Source organism: Cucurbita maxima, unplaced genomic scaffold, assembly GCF_002738345.1.
Source record: "Cucurbita maxima cultivar Rimu unplaced genomic scaffold, Cmax_1.0 Cma_Scf00008, whole genome shotgun sequence".
NCBI classification, from domain to species: Eukaryota; Viridiplantae; Streptophyta; class Magnoliopsida; order Cucurbitales; family Cucurbitaceae; genus Cucurbita; species Cucurbita maxima.
Window position 1 is genome coordinate 2,821,904 of NW_019272024.1, and position 20,237 is coordinate 2,842,140.

The following is a 20,237-nucleotide window of genomic DNA, read 5'->3' on the forward strand; positions in this document are numbered from 1 at the left end:
TTTTTTTTTTTTTTTTTTTTTTTTACTGATTAAGAAAAACAATTTTCATACGTGTCATTTACAGGAGTCACAAAGCTAGTGTTGGAGCGCCGTTGCATGGGGATGTGTTGACACGTGTTTCATTCTAAATGGACCATCAAATTACGATAATGTGAAAGCACGTGCATTCTGTCAGTAAGAAGTGGGGCCCTCCACGTGATGTTCTCTCGACTTCTCAAGCTTACAAGAAATGATAGTGTTCAGTGCACGTGCTCCATGCAGAACCACCATTTAAACGACGCCACGTGGTGACGAAAGATGAAACCGCCGTTTCACAGCCTTGTGTCACAGTCACAGCCGCTGGATGTTTTAATTTTTTCTCTCAATTCAAGACAGCCTTATGCATGATTAATTTATTTGATAAGGTTATTATTATATACCATTGATATATCTAAAATATGGAAGGGTAAAATCGAAATAAAAACAATATTATGAAAAACTTTGGAAACATTGCAAGTATTTTGGCAGCCCATCACAAACTCTGTAAAGCCCACTTGTGATATTTACAATTGGGCCGATAATGGGCTTTCCACTTGTAAGCATTGACTCTTCAGTGGAACCCATTTTCGCCTTGCGTTCTTCAGATACTTTTCAAAATTGCAGTTGAACTTGAGCCCTACGATCGAGCTACTTCACCTTTCTTCCTTGCTTCTTTCAGAAGCAGAGGGTGAGTGCTTATGGATCATCGAACGAAGCCATGGAATCATTTGGCGTCTTCAATTAGGTGAGCTATGTCTTAGTTTGCTCCGCTGATTCTAACTTACTGTCCATTTTTTTTTCTTGTAGATTTTAGTTACTAGTCACTAGTTACTTAGCTGACCCATGGTGTTTGATGATTTTACTTTAGTTTCTGTTTCTAGAAACTATGGTTTGATGTTGGTGCAAAGGGAAGAGATCTTGTTGTTCTTTTACCTTTGACGTTATGAAGACTCTGTTTCGCATTTCGGTTGGATTCTTTTTGGTGTTGCTAATTTTTTACTGCAGCTTCGTTGATTCCAAGGTACGAGAGGTTCATTTCGATTTTGTAGGATTGAATATACCATTTCTGTTTAGCATCTCGATGAATTTGAATGTAGGTGGAAGAAACTGCGAACTCCAGTCTAGATTCAAAAACAGTGAATAAAGTAAACGATGCAAGCAAGGACACTGGTTCTAGTAAGGTTCTCAATTCTATTTCTGCTGGTAAGGAAAAGAAGGATGAACACCAAGTAAGCATCTCAAAGAGGGATGTTAAGAGAAGCGGGGATAAAATTAAGAAGGATTCTGAAAGTGAAACAACATCGGAAGAAGGTGCAAATAAAGTAAATAGTGACGGTGGCTTAGTTGAGAAAGGAAAGAATAAGGGAGAGAAAGAGAAGGGGAAGCCAGTAGATAATTCAGCTTCAAAGGAAGCGTCTAAGAATGGTGGGAAGGACGGCAATTTGGTAACTTCAGCATTGAAAACAAAGGATGGCTCTTCGGGTGAGGATTGTGGTTCATCAAATAAGTGCACTGATGAGGGAAATAAGTTTGTTGCTTGCTTACGAGTTCCAGGAAATGGTATGCATTTATAACAATTTGAGTTTAATTTTCGTTCTAATATGGCACTCTCACCTGTTTTTTTGTAACTATTCTAATGCTTTTTGCCCCATATATTTCTGCAAGCGGTCGTTCTTTAATCTCTCTGAAATTTTGCTTTTATTTTATATCCCTAGTCTGAATATGATTTAAATAGGTTCCCATGTTCTTGATTTAAAATGTGGGGCTCGCTAGGTGGGATAGGAGCTATATAATCTTGATCACAGCATAACTTTAGCGTTAGACACCAACTATTGTTCTAATTCCCCCCAATTTTAAAAGTTATAGATTTTCTTTTACACAATATTCTTAGTTATTATTCTATTTGGACTTTCAACACCTGGTAAAATTCCAAGGGTTCAAGGTAGAGTTGAGTTAGGACTTTAATGATGTAGGATGAGTCGTTAGATAATTAACATTAGTTTAGATTAATTAGTGCTAAATTAGTATTATGGATTTAAAGACTTATTTGTTTTATTTTCTTTAATAAATAGCAACTTGTGAGATTTGTAAAGGATGTTTTGAAATCATACTTGAAATATAGAACTTTGTTCTAGAGAGTTTTCTCTTAATTTTAGGATGAATTCGTTTGTTTGGCCATGAATTTGCCCTAATCTTAAATCAGCTGCATCATTTAACCATTGTAAAGGCACATGCTGTATTGATGTTTATGTTTCGCACAATTATGGATATGGATAGAAGTCTTAGGAAAATTTTCTTAGGAGAACTTTTTTGCTTCAAGTTCCATGGAGTTCAACCCAAAAGCGTAGATGGACTTGTTAAAGTTGGTGATTGATAGTTCTCTTTCAATGTTTTCCTTTGTGAACATCATTTTTCCAATCCAACTTCTAATCTGAATAATAACCAATTTTATCTAGCCAACTAAAATCTTTCGAATTTTGATGTGATTTCCTTCAACTAATTGGCATCTGGGTACCCACAATGAATGTGCATCAACCAATTGATATCTAGGGCAATATCAAATCTGATCTCTAAAGGATTGGGGTTTCTGTGTATTGAACCCTAAATGTATGTTAAGAATATTGGTTTTGGACTTTTGGGATAAAATAATGGGCTTGCTACATATTGAAATTTACATATTCTTACTATCCATGAACCTAACATCTTGCAGCTGTATTTGCCTTTTCTTAGTGCACTCCATCACAGTAAAGATCTTAGATTATGAATCATATCTATTTATAGATGTATATTTTCAAACACGTTCTTGTATGAATACGATGTTGCAGAATCTCCTCAACTTTCGTTGCTAATCCAGAACAAGGGAACAGGTCCTCTTACTGTGAAAATTTCTGCGCCCGATTTTGTTCATCTGGAGCAGAGTGAAGTTCAACTTCAAGAGAAAGAAGATAAAAAGGTATTTGACCCTTTTATTTGATGCTTAAGAAAACTAAACCTTAAATAATTAGCTGTTAAGTTAGATGATTGTTATTTTAATAAAAAGATTAACGGCTAACCAACCCCCGATCATGTCTTCCTTTATACTTATTGCTGGGTCTTTCACTCCGTTAATATGTCAAATTTTCATGCACCCAATTGTTTTTTCTTTAAGTACAAAAAAGACGGATGATAAGGCATCCTCCCTAAACTCCCAAGGACATTAACATTAGGTATTGTGATGATCGTTCTTGTATCTGAACTTCCAAAATACCAAGCTATCTCTCCAATCCAGGCATTGTAATTGTGGGTAGGGCACTTAACCTTAGAACATTGGCTAAACTGCGAGACAAGCTTAAGCGTGAATTATGGCGCAGGAAACATAGTAATTTGAGGGGAAGAAGACATGGTGAAAATTCTTTGTACTACACTTTCGTTGAAAATGACATTAAAGAACTTTGTACAAGACTCTTCTATTATCTCTGACACATTAAACAAGATAATGATAACTTGGTTTGCCTCTTGCTCCAGTTACCCCGTCGGTCAGAATAACCAGAACTTTGTGTACATTTTTTTATGTCAGACTGGTCTTATGCTTCTCTGACAATCCAGCTAACATTGAATAAATAGTCGACAAATTATCCCGATATTTGAATCCAATAATTGATCACATCTATTTCTTTGATCATGTTACATAATGTCTTCAAAGTACATAGTTTAGATTCTTGTATAATTTGTTAGCTAATTGTAAGATATATTTGCTAGAGTTTCATCTTAATCTACACATCCAAGTAATCAAATTATGTAGGTAAAAGTTTCAGTCAGCAATGGAGGAGATGGAAAGGCGATCATTCTGACTGCAGGTAGCGGCCGTTGTAGTCTTGATTTTAGGGATCTTGTTGAACGCAATATTGCCAAAGATTCTGATAATCTTCCCATGTCCTCACGGTTCAGCTACCTGGCAAAGCCACCTATTATTGCATTTTTAGCTTTTGCTGTAATTCTGACAATTGCAGCTGCTTCAGTGTTCATTAGCATTCGTCGTAAAAGTTTTGCAAGTAGCAACTCTAAATACCAAAGGCTGGACATGGAGCTCCCTATTTCCATTGGAGGTAAATCCGTTGCTGACAATAACGACGGATGGGAAAACAGTTGGGATGACAATTGGGATGATGACACACCACAAAAACCTTCCCTGCCTGTTACACCAAGTCGTTCGTCGATGGGCCTTGCCTCACGACGGTTGAATAAGGAGGGCTGGAAAGATTAGTCACCAGTGTCAGCTTCACACATTCATACACAAAAGAAAGAAACCGCTCGAATGCCGAAATCCGATTATCTGGGGTTTTCGGTTGGGATTTCATCATTCGAGGTACACTCATCTCTACCCTTTTCCTGTCATTTTAAACCAACAAGCATATGTTTGTTATTGTATTTGCATCCAACATCTTCCCTTGGCTATTGGATTGGAGAAGGATGTGGTGGATGAGAACCTCATATGATATATATATTCAGTCTCATGATGTCATAATGAATTACTTTTATTATCAATCAACGTATCTCTTAACAATGTTATTATTTCAACGATGATTGTAATTACATATGAGATTGGCCTGATGTTGGTTATAAATCATGAAAAGTGACAGTCAATGTGGAAGAAAAAACGGCCCAATTAGACAGCTCGACGTGTAATTACAAGTGGCGTCGGTGATGAAACGACGGCTAAGTCACCGCTACAGTCAAACTTACCCATAAACGAGGGCATGAAGGAGAGGAAGACAACCAAACCACTCAGTGTTACTTTATTTATTTATTTTAAATAAATTGATTACAAATATTCTTTTTGATGCTTTGGGTATTTCTATTTAATTACCCATTCAAAATACATTAGTTAGGTTGACATTTATTTACTGTTTATACTTAATTATTTAATTGGATAAAAATATAATACATTTTTTTAGAAATTAAATATATTAAATCTGTGATTTAATGTTGGTTTTAATTATTGATAAAGTTGGGAGTCAAAAGAGGAAGTGGCCGTAGCATTAGGGTAACTCTGAAACCCATTTGAAGGAAAGCGATGTTTTCCTCACTGAAGTTATCCATTATTGTGTGATTTTTTTTTTTTTTTTAGTATTATTTGTCACTTTTCTAAACAAGTATATTTGAAACAAATTTTCTTTTAATATTTAAAAATTAATTCTAATCCGGTCTAATCATTAAATCATTAAATCATTTTTAAAATAACATAATTGTAAAACTATATAAATTTTAGATATATATAAATAGCAACCACTATTGATATCATATTAAATGTTAAGTAGCCTACTATTTAGTTTTATACCATCAAATAAAATAGACTTTTGATAGGATTTAAGAAGAATGATGTTATATTCTTCTACCCTTTTCAGCCTATTTGATTGCAATATGGCTTATTTTAGTTATATACATAAGAATATCATCACTTGTTCTATATCTTTAAGTCTGTGCACGTGTCTCTGAAACTGTTATTTTAACTAGTTGATTTATGTTCGAGTATATCTAGAATATCAATAAGGTGGGACAGAAACGAAGAAGTCTTCCCTATACTCATACCCACAACCTATTTCATTCTTCATCTTCTAGAAAATTTTCATTTATTTTTGAGGGCCGAGACAGGGATTCCTCACGGAAAATTTGCGAGAGATGAAGATGGATAATATAATCCCCATCGCCTAGCCCCATATATCCCACAATAAGAAATCTCTTTTTACTCCCTCTCTCATTCCTACTCATGTTCGATGCAGGTTAAATAAAAATCTCTAGCACATTACTACATACTTTGCAACTAAAAAGTATCAAATTCAAACTTAATAAATATTTTGTGATTTTGTATTATTGTAATTTGAGTTAAAAAAAAGTATACATTTTGGTAAAATGTTAAAAATAAATGCGGCGTTAAATATGTAAACCTACCCAACCCTACCCCCTATGTTAGAAAGTCAAAAGTCAAAGTAGTTTCAAATCCACAGACAACAGTCCATCTCATCATCTGAAATGGTCGGTTTCCTAATTTTGACTTTAATGTCTTTTCTTTATGTTTTCCAATTTTAAATATCAAAATTTAAGAGAATGATTGGCTTTCAAGCCATCCTTAGCCATACACGTGTCCACATTATATCCTTTCATTACAAAAAAAAAAAAAAAAAAAAAAAATCTTAAATATATATACTATTTACAAAATAAATAACTCACTCACTAAGATTATGTTCTTGATAAGCTTAATTTAGTTTTTATAATTAAAATGATAAATTTTATTTTTTATAATTTGATAAAACATTCGTAAATAGTTCCGAGTGAATAAGTTTATTTTATCTGAATTGTTGAGTAGGCTCGTGTTCGATAGATTAAATTAAATTAAATTAAAAATCTAAATCTTATTCCTTTTCTTGAGTTCATCAAAAGGTTACCGAATAAATATTTTAATTTTATTTATTATTATTTTTTTTTTTTGGAAGAATAGGAGCCCAAAACTTGTGAGCTTATACCTGCCTTGCGAAGGGATGAGACATTGGAGGGTGGGCCCAGAGGGCCACGTGAGCTGCTGGCCTTTATATTTTATACCGTCATTATGACGTCATAATGATGCAAAAAAAACAAAAATAAATAGCACGAGAAATAAAAAAGAGGGGAAAAAAAAAAAAGGAAGAAACGACGCCGTGTAGTCCCGGAAAGGGCATTCACGAGATTTAGAAAAATTCTGAGTTCATGGGTATGCTAAGGTGACACGTGGGGGCACGAAAAAGCTCCGATTTACAGCGGCGGAAGGGTGACGTGTCAGATGTAGAAGGCAGGGACCACAGGCATAGTTGGCTGAGACGCCGGCCGGATTGTTTGACAAAAACCTCCCGAAAAAGGAAGGCAGACCTTCACTATAAGCTCCAAAATACAAGCTTTTTGAAAGTCAACAAATTGTTATTTTCCTTCCTCGTTGTGGCGCAAAGTCAACAAAAATTGGGCTGTCTTTTTATGCGTAGCTTTAAATGGGATATGATTTCAACAAATCTCATAGCTTCCTGTTTAAAGCATTGATTGCGGAGAAAGTTTATTATGTTGCAACTCATCCACGTCCATGCAACACCCATACGTACCAAAGTTGGTTCCACCGTTTTTAGAACGTAATTACTATAAGACCCACATTGGTTTTGTATAGGCCCATGTCTCTAATAACTGATATCACAGTCGATTATACTCAAAATTGACAATATAATACCATGATAAAAGAGAGTCGTACAATTAATATAGTCATGTCAACAGAATCGTCGACTTGAAGTCCCGTTCTGGTATGGTTAAGTTAGGATAGGAAAGGTTGAAGTGGGTTAGATAGTTACGTAATAAGTGACATAATAAGTTGACAAGAAGTATGATGGAGGGTAATAATGTAATTATGGAAAAGAAGTAGGGTATCCAAAAAAGTGGGAAGATGTATGCATTCCCATGCAAGCCATGAATGAAGGAAGGAGAGGATATGACAGAGAGGCATGGAGGGTTTAGGGTTGACTTTGAGAAGGGTTACCTGTAAACCTTTTTTTTCACATGGAATGAAATTAGCTTTTTATTTTTATTATTGTAATTTTCACGAGATGAAGCAGACGAAGAAAGAAAGATATTTGGAAACACGGCCTGTTTCTTTCACCTCTTCCTCATGCCTTCGCCTACCTTTTCTTCTTTAATGCCTTCCCACCCTACTCTCTCTCTACTTTACTTTAGGCCCCACACCTTATAAAAACTATTAAATCATTATAATTCAAAAATGATTTTAAATTCATAATTTTTTATTAATTTTTTTTAAATATCTAAACAGTTATATATTAGATCTCACATCGGTCGTAGAGGGAAACGATTACTAGTGAGGACGCTGGGCTTCAAAGGGAGATGGATCTTAAGATACACGTCGGTTGAAGAACAGTATTTGCTGGTACGGCTTCCAGCTCTTACCTTGTAAACTAAAAATAAAATAAATTGTAATGTAGTATATATATATATATATGCTAAATCAAAAAATTTACATAGTGTGGAGGATTATTTATGAAGAGGATAAATAATAATAAATATAAAAATTGAGACGAATAAAAAATGAACTTTATTAGTTGAATCAACACGATGGCTATTGAATTTAGAAACTATTTATTTTGGGTAAAAATAAATACATAAGACGAGAATGAAAGTTATGTATGATCTTAAAAGCATATAACATATCACATGGAAGTATGATGTACTTAGTCTATATAGTTAAAATTAAAAATAAAAAAAGGGTTTGGATTATTGGCAAATTAAGGGTAAGCAGTGTGTGAAATCATTGAAATGGAAATAAATACATACACAAAGCACTTTGTCCCTCTTAAAATTAGAAAATAAGATAAATAAATGTATATTTGAGTTAATTTTAGTTTATTTAAAGATGAAAATGTAATGGCATATGGGGTGTTGGAAACTGAAATAAATACACGACATTAAAGGTAACCATGTGGAGCAAAATTGAATTAAATGACATTAATTTACCAATCTCAATTATGCACATAGCTCCTTAAATATAGCTTACATATATTTTACTACCATTTTTCTAAACCCAATAAATTTAAAAGAAATGCACCTAATATTTAAATAAAATTTTACTGGTTTAGATAATTCTTACTCGTATTATTATTTTTTTGTTTGAATAGGATTAAAAATATATTGGTATAACTGTCTTTATATTTTGTTCCAACTTTTATGTTACTTTTTTTTAGGATAGAGTTTAAAATCTATTAAATACTAATTTACTCCCTATTAATAGTTTTAAAATAAAACTTAAATACCATTATTAGAAAATTTATAACAAATATAATTTAAGATTTTGTGAACTTGTAGAAAAGAAGGAAAAAAAAACATAATTAAAAATTAAAACCAAACGTCAAAATATAAACTTACGATGGCAACCCATTTAATTAGATCACATTAAAGTAAGAATCCAATAAGGGGAAGACACGTGTGAAAGTGGATCCTCGTTTGCCTTCAAAGATTTTTTCTCGTCTCTCTCCTTATTTCTCTCTCATAGGCATTTAATCCGAAAAGTAGCTTTTGGGAGCTATTCTGATCGGACGATTAAACAAAATTGGGGACCACACGGATCCTTTATAAAAAAAAACAATTATTATTTTAACGTATCATGTACTTATATAAAAAGAATAATAAAAACTTTAGTTAATTACTCAAATATTAGTGAAGTTATATAACAATTATTAATTATTTTTATTTTTATCCCAAATATTTATTTATTTTAGAATATTTACTATTAAAATTGGGTTTTTAAAAAATAAAACTTATAGGATTTTATAATTTATTTTAATTGTCTTAAAATTAATGACAATGGTTAAATAATAAGAGACAGTAAAACATAAGATGAGGAAGTGATTAATTAAATTAATTAAAAAGTCAACGCCATTAGACTCCGGTTCAAGTGCTTTTCAACGACAAATCACCTAATAATCTCTCTCTTCTTTTTGAGTGGCACTGAAAAAGAAGAAGAAAGATGGTGAAGAAGGCTTAGGTGTTGTAAGGCCAGAAAAAAGGAGAAAAAGAAATCATTCAGAATCTTCGAACCCGGGCAGTGGGGTGTTATAAAGTTTAAAACTATTCTAATTTCTCCTCCCCCCTTCACCTATAAATACACCCATTTGACACCCAAATTCCTCATCTTTTCATTTTCCGGGAAAATAATCCAGAAACCTGAAGAAGCCTCCATGGACAACAAAATGCCACAAGAACAGAACAATTCCATGAACCTCACCGACATCAGAACTCTGCTCTCTAATCTCCTCCTATCTCGCCAATCAACCAACACTCTCGATTCCATTTTCTCCTATTGTCTGCCTTCCGCCGCCCCTGTGTTGAAGCCGGCGCTGGGGTCCTCTGTGTATCTCCGCCAGAGAGATCTGGTCCACCAATTCTGCGTAGAGAATCACCATGGATGCTCGTCGCCGAATCTGCACCATCAACAACGCGACCACCCAGTTGGAATTTCAGGCGGATATGGGGCTTTTCCGGGGGCGGTGAAGAAGAAGCTGTACAGGGGAGTGAGGCAGAGGCATTGGGGGAAATGGGTTGCGGAGATTAGGTTGCCGCAGAACAGAATGAGGGTTTGGTTAGGGACCTATGACACGGCGGAGGCTGCCGCTTATGCCTATGACAGGGCGGCGTACAAGCTGAGAGGCGAGTATGCGAGGCTCAATTTTCCCAATTTGAAGGATTTTAGGAATTTGGGGTTTGCTGATTGTAGCCGATTGAATGCTCTGAAACACTCTGTGGATACCAAAATTCAAGCCATTTGTTTGAAGATGAAGAAGGAAAGGGGTAAAACGAGTGGCAAGAAATCGAATCCCCGAAACGGCGGCGTTTCTGCGACCTCTTCGATGTCGTCGCCGTCGCCATCTCCGGTATCGGCGGAGTGGTGTTGGAGAGGTGAAATGGTGTGTTCGTCGGCGGCGGTTTCGGAAGAAGATGGGTTTTGGAGGTCGGAGAATTCTCCTCCGGTGTCGTCGTCGTCGTCCCGGTCGGCGGCGGCGGTGGCGGGGGAAGGGGTTTGTGAAGGGTATTCATCATTGGCGAAGATGCCGTCTTTTGATCCGGATTTAATCTGGGAAGTTCTTGCAAATTAAATTCCTCTCTTCTCTGAATCTATTTAATAAAAATTATACAGTGAAATTTATGTTTCAAGTTTCTTAAAGAACAAATTCTTAATTTACAATCATTATTAGTGATTTTTCTATAATTTTTTTTTTATACACTTTTTAATTCACTCTAATGAAGTAAATGAGTAAACGTGGTCCAAATCATATCTACACCATTCATGGGACATAATTTGAGTTTTCATGTTTCATTTTTAGTAATAGTTTATTGCTAGTAGATATTATTCAATTTAACCTGAGCATGAATTTCATTAAAAATGTTACTAAGAAATAAATAATTAATTATTGGATCTGCCCATCCCTCTTTCGACCTAAGAGTAGACCATGCCCATTTTTCACGGGCATTTTCCAATCACTCTTAACAATGAGACCCCTTTCGACTTTCTAAGTACTATGGATGGGACCACAGGTACTATGGATCCACTTACTATCACTCGGGTTGCCTTCCCAAATTTTGTCAATCTTACCTGTAAATTGTACCGTGCCTTGAAATAATCGTCTCTTCTTATTCTCTAATTACGAAAAACGTAGTTATTATATTACCTAAATTGGATAAGTAAGGTACAAAGAATAGGAAGATGTGAGTAAACAAAATAGATAGATATATTGGTGTGTAGGGTAGATATTAATTAAGTTTTAGTCACACACATAGTATCAATCATATTATATGTAAACCTAACTTTATTGTAAACATATATAACACATGTATCTTCACAAATTCCTCACCAAACCCTTGTTTTCTTTCTCTTCCTTCCAATCCCTTCCATACGCCACGCTCCACTTTCTCATCCCAAATTTGTATCACCTTTAGGGCTCGATTGCTTATCAGATTTCAATATGTCAGTTTTTTATAAGATTTTGTCGGTGCGATCGATTGATCTTCATTGGCAACATCTGATGCACATCAACAACACTGATCATTGGTCAAATTGGCGGTTGATTGGATGTAAGGTGATCATGACTAACGGATCTGAATCTGTCTTCGTCATATCAACAATGGTAATTTGAGAATGATTCAATTCAGTGCGTATTTGCTTGGTCTCTGTCATGGATTTTGAAGCTTTGTATTCTGGTAATTTCTTGCTCGGGAGGAAAATCGACGACTAAGAATCATAATCCTCGACGACTCTGGTGTTAGGTTGAAGCCTTGGAAACAAAACCATCGAGAGAGTGGGAGAAAGAGACGATCACGACAACGACAAAGTGAACAAATGTTCGGGTGAGTTTGGACATGGTCATGGTTGCAATTGCAAGGACGAGGGGTGTGACAATTTGTATTTATAGGGTTTGGCAGAGATAATTTCGGGCAGGAGGGATAGGATTTTATCGTTGACTGGACTTGGATTTAAACTTGAAAGATGGTCAACGGGCAACCTTCATTTTCTTATTACTGTCTATATATTATTACTATTATTTATTCTTTAATTTAATAAATGAAAGACATCAAGATTAGATTCAGACATTTTTCCTCGTGAAGAGGCCCAAACTGTTTCTTGGCCCATTATAAAGGCCCACCTTTTGGAAGCATGTAAAGTTGTTTTTAATTATATAGGCCCGTTTAAATGTTTCATTTGAAAAAGAAAAAAAAAAAACCAAATTATAGAAATTATTATTTTATTTTTTATTTTTTATTTTTTAAAGTCATTAATTGAAATTAGAGGTTTAGAAAAACAAAACAAAAATATAATATATATTAAGAAAAAAGTAGGTATAAAAGTGGCAGTTACAATATGATATATTAAAAATAAGTTTGACCATAAAAGATGGTGCAGAGGAGCAGCAGAGGGGTGTGTAGCAGAGGGGTGTGTATGCTGAGAACCAAGGGTTGTTCACTGAGCCCATGAACGTAGCTTCAGCTGATCCAGGTGTGCTGTTGCAGTGATGAACACACAAACTGCCCGCCAAACTGCCCGACAGGTGTACTCTTCTGGATATTGGTGAAGGACCACCATTATATTAACCCCTTTCTCACTCTTCTCTGCCCGCCAAGCTGCCCGACACACGTGACGACTCGATCAAACCCCTTCTCAAGAACCTATAACTACATCTTCAAAGATAAGAGCATGACTCTGGTAGAAACAACCCCTCTAAATACCCGTATACTATTATCTACTTTGAGCATAATCTCTTAGGTTAAAAAAAAAAAGAAAAAAAAAGAAGTTTCGAAAATAATTGGTTGAAAAATATAGGAAGAGGAGGTTCGTTTTGCAAAAGTAGTCAAAGAAAAACATCTAGTTCTCGTGTTGGTCAGAGATTCCCTGTGGTTAGGCCCATGTTAATTTCCAGGGTCCCCCACCTTTGTCCCCTTCTCTTATTGACACGTGGAGATTTCTAATGCAGGTGACCACATTCACTGTGGCAGAAATCTGCTCTGACACACAGCCTGGTTTCCATCCTCTTTCTTACACATATTTTCACAATTCTTTAATTTTAAAAATAATAGTATTTACATTTTAAGTATATAAATATATAATTTTAATTCTAAATCTTTTTATGTTTCTACATTTTTAGTACATTTACTATTACATGTTACGTTCTTTTCCATTCATGAGATAAATACGAATAATTTATGAAAAAGACCATATGCTTACTTTCAAGTAAACATCAAATAATCATTTTCAAATTTAATAATTATTATTTTATTCCATAATCACTTTTTTTTATTTTTTATTTTAGTATATTTTTAAATTTTTAGTAATTACAACTATATTTTATAATTATTATTTTTTAGTTCTCTAGTATTTATAAATACTTAATTTTTAAAACAATATAAATAAGAAAAATATATCCATAATTCAAATTATAGCAATAAGCAACGTAGAGATCAAAATATTCCCAATCTTGAAAAATGTGGGGGTTTTATTTCAAATTTAATTAATTAATGGTTAATTAGGGTTGACCCTTCATCTTAAAAAAAATTAAAAAATTAATCTATTTAGGTTAAGAGATTCCAAATTCATGAACACACGAAACCCTAGAAACCCTTAACAAAATTTCAACCATTTTTTTAATTTTTAATTTTTTTTTAATCATTTAAAATTTTTATGAGCTCGATGCCTTCCCCTCACTAACCAACCCTAATTAAATAAGCATTAATTTTTTTTTAAATAAATATATATTTTAAATTGAAAAAAAAAGAAAGAAATATTAATTATTTGGAAAACTAAATTATGATTTATATATTTATCCGGCGATGATTCAGTTCATGCATAAATAGCTTCATATTTTCCCTATCTTCGCCGGAAACCCAGAAGAAAGCCACAATGCAGGAGAACAGATACGACGGCGTCGGTGGCGGTGGCGGTGGCGCGTGTTACTTCGTTTTCATGAACTACGATCCTGAATATGAACGTCTTCGAGCTGATCGGTGGGTATAAATCAATAATGTTTTGTTTTGTTGTTTGAATTTGAAACTGATTGTTTTGTTTTTTGGTTTGAAGATCTGGGGAAGGGGCTCATGAGCTTGATGAGTATCTGAGTAGAAAGCACGATGGGGTTCTGGGGAGGTGTCTGGAGCCTGGAACTTACAGAAAGGTTTCGTCTTTCCTCATCGTCGACGGGTTCTCGGTCGAAATCACCGAAGAACAGGTATTGAAGGTCTCGTTTGATAGCTATTAGTTTCGAGAATAGTTTTTCCGATGAGTGGTTTGGTTTGTGCAGGCGGATGTGCTTAGATCTGCGGAGGGAGTGAGGGTGGTGGAGAAGAATCAAGATCAGGCGGCGCCGCCGATTAATGCAACAGCAAGTTAAGGGAATAAGTAATTTTCTGAATTGAATATTGTATGTTTGAGTTGAGTTAATGTTGTGTTGGGAATGCATTAATCAAATAATTACATTTATTATATAGTTTTAATGGGTTATGTTTTTGTTGGATTAGTGTATTAAATCAAAGCTTATACACATAATATATTTTTTAAGAAAAATCCAAGGAAGAGTAAAAGAATAAAAAAAGGTCTGGCATTTGTGGGTCATGTCCACTTCTGTTCATCACATGCATGGAAAACAAATGTGTATTGGCCCTCAGGGTAAGGTTTTTGAGTAGCTTTTCATCAACCCATAAATTTTATTTTGATACCATCCATGTGAAATCACATATCGATGGAAGTGAAGAAAGAGTGTTAGTGATGACGACACTAGACCCTGAAGAAAAGTGGATTGTGAGATACCATATCGATTGGAGAGGAGAACGAGTGTCAATGAGAACGTTGGACTTTGAAGGAGAGTGGATTGTGAGATCCTAAGTCGGACTTTGAAGGAGAGTGGATTGTGAGATCCTAAGTCGGTTGAAAAGAAGAACAAAACATTCTTTAAAAGGGTATGAACAAATTAGTTTTATAAATCTTGAGGGGAAGTACGGAAGGAATAGGGGAAAAAGTCTATGCTATTTTAAACATTTCTTACAAAAACATGTCTTACAAATATGTTGCATTTCAAATCTTATTATTGGATCCAAAACAACCTAACTTATTATTGAATATATAAACAAATTATGAGATAATCCAGGAATAAGATTGGATTGAGTTGAATTAAATCCCTAAACGTATTATTTAAAGCATTTTATATGTTGATTTTTTTTTTTCATTCTTGATATTAATTTTATTATGTTGGATATTATTTATTACTCTTGACCTTTGAAGTATGTTAACAAGAGGATCAAAATAGTTATTGAGAATATATATATGAAAAGATAAAAAATCATATGATATTTTATACAATTTTATTAAGTTTTATTTAAATATATTTTTGAAAAGAAGTTGAATAAAACAATAGAAATAAAAGGTTAAATTTTTATTGCAGCATAATCTATGCCTCAACCCCCACTAAAATGTTCTTAAAGGGGTATCTTCGTCTTTTCATCACTATTATACTCGGCTAAAAGAAAATACTGAGCTAATTTGTTCATAGAGGGCCATTAGATTTATGGGCTTCTCTTATGGTCCATAAATTTCTCTCTTAATGGGCCGGTCACTTCATTTATGGGCTTCTATTATGGTCCATCATTTTTGAACTCTTAATGGGCCGTTCACTTTGTTCGCCCACTAAATATATGGGCTTCTCTTATGGTCCAGAATTTTTGAACACTTAATGGGCCGTTCACTTTGCTCGGCTATTAGATTTATGGGCTTCTCTTATGATCCATAAGTTTTGAATCCTTAATGGGCCGTTCACTACATTTATGGGCTTCTATTATGGTCCATAATTTTTGAACTCTTAATGGGCCGTTCACTTTGCTCGGCTATTAGATTTATGGGCTTCTCTTATGATCCATAAGTTTTGAATCCTTAATGAGCCGTTCACTACATTTATGGGCTTCTTTTATGGGCCATACATTTTTAACTCTTAATAGGCCGTACACTTTGCTCGTCCCTTTACACGTGGCCTTAACGAAGCATTAAGGCCGATTATTAAATAAATAATTTTCTATTTTGACCACTTTTTATGCACACTCCATTTCACTCTCTTTTATTTGATACTTTACCTAACCTTATGAGATTTATATTATAATTTTTAAAGTAAATTTTATATTACAATTTAAGCTTATTACATTTTCTAATAAATAACTTTTTAGGGGAAAAAAAATCTTCTCCGTTTAATGAACTATGAAACATATTTATAATATGAAATTTAGAAAATGCTAAAACAATGATATTAGAGATATATATTTTTATTTATTTATGAAACTTTATGAATTTTAACAAAATTATGCAATAGCTAATACATGCATCGGTGAAAATTATTATTTTATTTTATTAAAATTAATGAGTTTATTAATATTTTATATTAGTTTTAAAAAAAGTTAATTGGTGAATTAGTACCATTAAACTGAATGATACAACAAACAAAATTTAAGACATTTAAAATTGTTTGAGACAAACTCAACTACCAAGAAGCTTGACAAGTTTACCTAAACTTATATAAGCATTGCAACGACTAACGACTAAGACAGTTAATCTTAGTTGGTTTGACAACTTATTTTACAAGTAATCTGGCAATTACCATTTAAATTGTGGTTAGCTTTAATCTCTACTATGAAGAGTCATATTTTGAAATTTAAATAAAGTGACAAGTTTTGATCATTTCAATGTTGGAATTTGGTTGGATGGGTGAACAACAATGAAAAGACAATAATAATCAAATAAGCCTAGTTTAGTCAAATTGAGTCATAATATTTGAATTCGTTCATCAACACACACAAACACATTTAAAAGCAATGTGAAGACTTACAAAGATCAAAAGGCTGAAGACTTTTTGAAAGGAAAGCGATTTGAATATCATAAAATTTAAAGACCAACCAAAATTTCTTTAAATGCCTGACTTTAACACACGATGAAAATACCTTTTAAACACTCACGACTTCAAACTTTGATCCAACTTACAAGATCAACAAGTCAATTTACCTGAGAATAAGAATTTCATCCCTCGTGTCAAGAATACATAAGATAAAGAACCCGACACATAAATTAAATATGTGATTAACCAAAAAGACACTAACTAAAAATTAAATATGAAATTTAATGTAGCAATTTCAATTACATCACATCACCTTACTATTATGACGTCGTATCAGATAAAAATAATCAAGCCCAACCAGAATGACCAAATTACAATATTTAGTAAAACAAATATGCACACAGAAATCATTAATTTTGACCAAGTTTTTCTAATACTAAGGTCTAAGATTTAATCTATCAGTAAGAGAACAAAAACGTAGCATGAAAAGAGCTGTCCACTCACAATCATAAGCTTTAGAGATTTAAAAAAAAAATGAGAATAATAATAATAATAATAATAAAGATGAAAAGCAGTTGTTTACTATACCACAACGCGGACGAAAGGTTTGAAAATTCTTAGTCTACTCTCCAAGCTTGAACTCTGACTTTCCACTTGTCTCACTATCTCAATTATGAAATTTTCATTCTCAACAAATCACAGCCGTAGGATCTAGAGAGAGAAACAGAAACCCTTTTGGAAGTTAAATTATGAAGTGGAAGTGGACTTGGTCAGCTTTAGAACTTGGACTTCCACACTAATCTTAGTCTCCACTCAGCCAATGACCAAAGACCAGAAAGCAACTGAGGGGGCTGTCTCAGTCAAAGTTTCCCCAACTTCTAACTGTTCAACAACATTTTCTTTTAAGAAAACTGAAATAAAGTTGTCTTCCTTTTTGAACTTGTATAAAACCAAGATCCGTTCTTCTTAAAACCAAAGCATTCTTCTTCTTCTTCTTCTCCTCTCAGTTCAGTTTTAAATAAACACAAATATACCCAGTTAACCAAATTACCTCATCTGGCTACTTCCATGTTTGTTGTCTCTGATTCTTTACCATTTGGGTCTTCCATTTCCTCTAGCTTCTGCTTCTTGACTTACCTACAAATCCAAACTGAAATGCACTGAGCTCTTGTTCTTCCTACCATGAACTAGCACAGTGGTAGGGTAGGGTGGTTCAGTTCGTTTTATGAAACTGAGAGGAATTGAAAATGGAAAGTGGGTGGAGCTGGGATCAAAAGTCACTCATTGGCGAGCTAATTCAGGGGATGGAGCTTACCAAGCAGTTGAAAGCAGAGTTGAGTTCAGCATCTGCAGAAGAAAGCAGAGGATCATTAGTACATGGGATTATATCTTCATATGAGAAGGCTCTTTCGATACTGAAATGGAATGGACCGATGAGTCAACCTCAAATGGTAGAAGCAGCTTTTGCTTTGCCAGGTTCTCCAATTTCTGTTAATGGAAGTCTTTCTAGTGATGACTCTGGTAAAGGCCTCAAGGACCCTCAGGACCCCAGAAAAGAATCAAAGAAGAGGTGAATTTAAGAATTTTCTTTCCAGCTTTTCAAAGTCAACCTTAGAACAAATATGAGGTTACTTAGTAAACGAGTTTAATTTTTGGAAACAAATAAAAACACCTTTATGATTCTGTGATTACAGAAAGACACAGCCCAGATGGACAGAACAAGTGAAAGTGAACTCCGAGACGGGATTCGACGGACCCCATGAGGATGGTTATAGCTGGAGAAAATATGGCCAAAAGGACATACTTGGTGCAACATTTCCCAGGTGAGATGACTTCTCCTTCCTGCTCGAAAAACATGCAAAGCATACACGGTAACATATATTCTAATACCCCACAGTAATATTTTAAACAAATATCATTGCTTCAGTATGTATACAAAAATGCTAGGGGGAGGGGAGATCTTAAATTTTGATGTTCTTGTAATGGAGGAATGCAATTGGCCCTATGAAGGAAAACCAGAAGAAACTACAAGGAATTTGACATAAAAAAGGAGGAAACGTCGGCGACTAAAAATTCAAAGTCAAAGTCCACTTTCTTTAAAGCTAACTTAAAAGAAATAAAGAAAAGATTATCATGAAACCGAACCAAATAAAATACAAGAATCCAATTTTCCATACCAAAATATATTGTAGAACTATAATCATAATCTTATTACTGTTTCACATCAATAAATCTAATACCTGTTTGTTGTATACTTGCAGAAGCTACTATAGATGCACTTTCCGCAATACACAGAATTGTTGGGCAATAAAGCAAGTGCAGAGATCAGATGAAGATCATTCTGTGTTTGACATTACCTATCGAGGAAAGCACACTTGTTCCCAAGGAAACTATTTAGCCCAATCATGTCATTCACCAAAAATACAAGAAAAGAAGGAAAATGACCACGACCATCATCAGCTGCAGCTTTCGCAAGAGAACTTATTCAGTAATCAAACTATTGAGAACATTGAAAAGCTCGAAAGCAAGGCATCTAGCTTCTGCTTCGGCTCAACTTCTGCAGGATGTAAGGACATTGTAAATGGTGGCTTTTCACATTTAGCCATCGATACTCACAGCGCCTTGGGAAGCTATACTCAGCCATTTATATCCCCAACCACAGCTGACTCGAACTACTTCACTCCATCCCCATGCCATAGGAGCGATGTCGGAGGGGCTCATAATGTACAACATCCAGAACCTGATGTTCATGAGATTTTCTCAGCCAACAGTTCAGCTACCAAATCCCCTATCCTGGATTGGGATTTTCCATTTGATTCAGAGCAGATCAACCCAAATTTCCCATTTAATTCCCCAGAATTTTTCTACTAAACCACGGAGGCATGAGAATAAAATTGCATCCTGGCGAATAACAAACCCCACAGAATATTCAATCATACACTAAGACAGAAGAAAGGAAGGTTCTCTCTACCCAGATTTCATTTTCTAAAATGTCAGCAAAGCAGGGTGATTAGTAATATAATGAGCAGGTTGATTTTTGGTTCATTTATTAGTTTTCTTCCCAATTGATTGCATCAATATTAGACTAAGCATTGCACATCTTGTTTAAAATTAGGAAGCTCCATAACAATAATAGTAATTGAAAAATATATCCTTGTAGTGTATCGTGCATTTTCTATAATCTAAGAAAGTTACTATTTATATTCGTAGATTGAGTGAGATGACATCTACTTCCTTGTTGGCTTTGAATCTTCCCCTCGGTTTTGCCTCTACTAGCTTTGAATTAGTTATTCTACTCTGTAAGAAGGT

General features: G+C 34.3%; 4 protein-coding genes and 1 long non-coding RNA gene across 11 annotated transcripts; 4 read left to right on the forward strand and 1 right to left on the reverse strand.

The window, feature by feature from the left end:
- Nucleotides 1–624: 624 nt before the first annotated feature.
- On the forward strand, nt 625–4,840 carry LOC111483418. 5 transcript variants are annotated; one of them, XR_002718360.1, is made up of 6 exons: nt 625–763; nt 887–1,039; nt 1,116–1,578; nt 2,844–2,971; nt 3,800–4,363; nt 4,576–4,840. XR_002718360.1 is itself a non-coding variant. In XM_023129639.1 (5 exons), exons 2-5 carry the CDS (start codon nt 962–964, stop codon nt 4,259–4,261), a joined length of 1,131 nt encoding a protein of 376 aa, XP_022985407.1. In that variant the 5' UTR covers nt 625–763; nt 887–961; the 3' UTR covers nt 4,262–4,541. The 5 variants fall into 5 exon arrangements, 2 of the variants coding, with proteins under 2 accessions (XP_022985407.1, XP_022985408.1); XR_002718359.1 differs by having other exon boundaries at nt 4,632–4,840; XR_002718361.1 differs by having other exon boundaries at nt 4,638–4,840.
- Nucleotides 4,841–9,594: 4,754 nt separating this feature from the next.
- Nucleotides 9,595–10,722, forward strand: LOC111483426 (ethylene-responsive transcription factor ERF061). Its single transcript, XM_023129649.1, has one exon. It carries the CDS (start codon nt 9,753–9,755, stop codon nt 10,665–10,667), a length of 915 nt encoding a protein of 304 aa, XP_022985417.1. The 5' UTR covers nt 9,595–9,752; the 3' UTR covers nt 10,668–10,722.
- A 3,112-nt stretch (nt 10,723–13,834) lies between these two features.
- On the forward strand, nt 13,835–14,561 carry LOC111483437 (subtilisin-like protease SBT2.5). Its single transcript, XM_023129663.1, has 3 exons — nt 13,835–14,064; nt 14,138–14,285; nt 14,358–14,561. The coding sequence occupies exons 1-3, from the start codon at nt 13,961–13,963 to the stop codon at nt 14,445–14,447; spliced, it is 342 nt and encodes a 113-aa protein (XP_022985431.1). The 5' UTR covers nt 13,835–13,960; the 3' UTR covers nt 14,448–14,561.
- Nucleotides 14,562–17,455: 2,894 nt separating this feature from the next.
- On the reverse strand, nt 17,456–19,280 carry LOC111483440. 2 transcript variants are annotated; one of them, XR_002718364.1, is made up of 4 exons: nt 19,169–19,280; nt 18,372–18,770; nt 18,244–18,275; nt 17,456–18,065 (listed from the first exon to the last, which is right to left on the reverse strand). It is a non-coding gene; the product is annotated as an uncharacterized LOC111483440 (long non-coding RNA). The 2 variants fall into 2 exon arrangements; XR_002718363.1 differs by having other exon boundaries at nt 19,152–19,272.
- On the forward strand, nt 18,009–20,177 carry LOC111483421 (probable WRKY transcription factor 41). Of its 2 annotated transcripts, XM_023129643.1 has the most exons (4): nt 18,009–18,498; nt 18,623–18,751; nt 19,190–19,386; nt 19,464–19,547. In XM_023129643.1, exons 1-4 carry the CDS (start codon nt 18,176–18,178, stop codon nt 19,496–19,498), a joined length of 684 nt encoding a protein of 227 aa, XP_022985411.1. In that variant the 5' UTR covers nt 18,009–18,175; the 3' UTR covers nt 19,499–19,547. The 2 variants fall into 2 exon arrangements, with proteins under 2 accessions (XP_022985411.1, XP_022985410.1); XM_023129642.1 differs by having other exon boundaries at nt 19,190–20,177.
- The last annotated feature ends 60 nt before the right edge of the window (nt 20,178–20,237 follow it).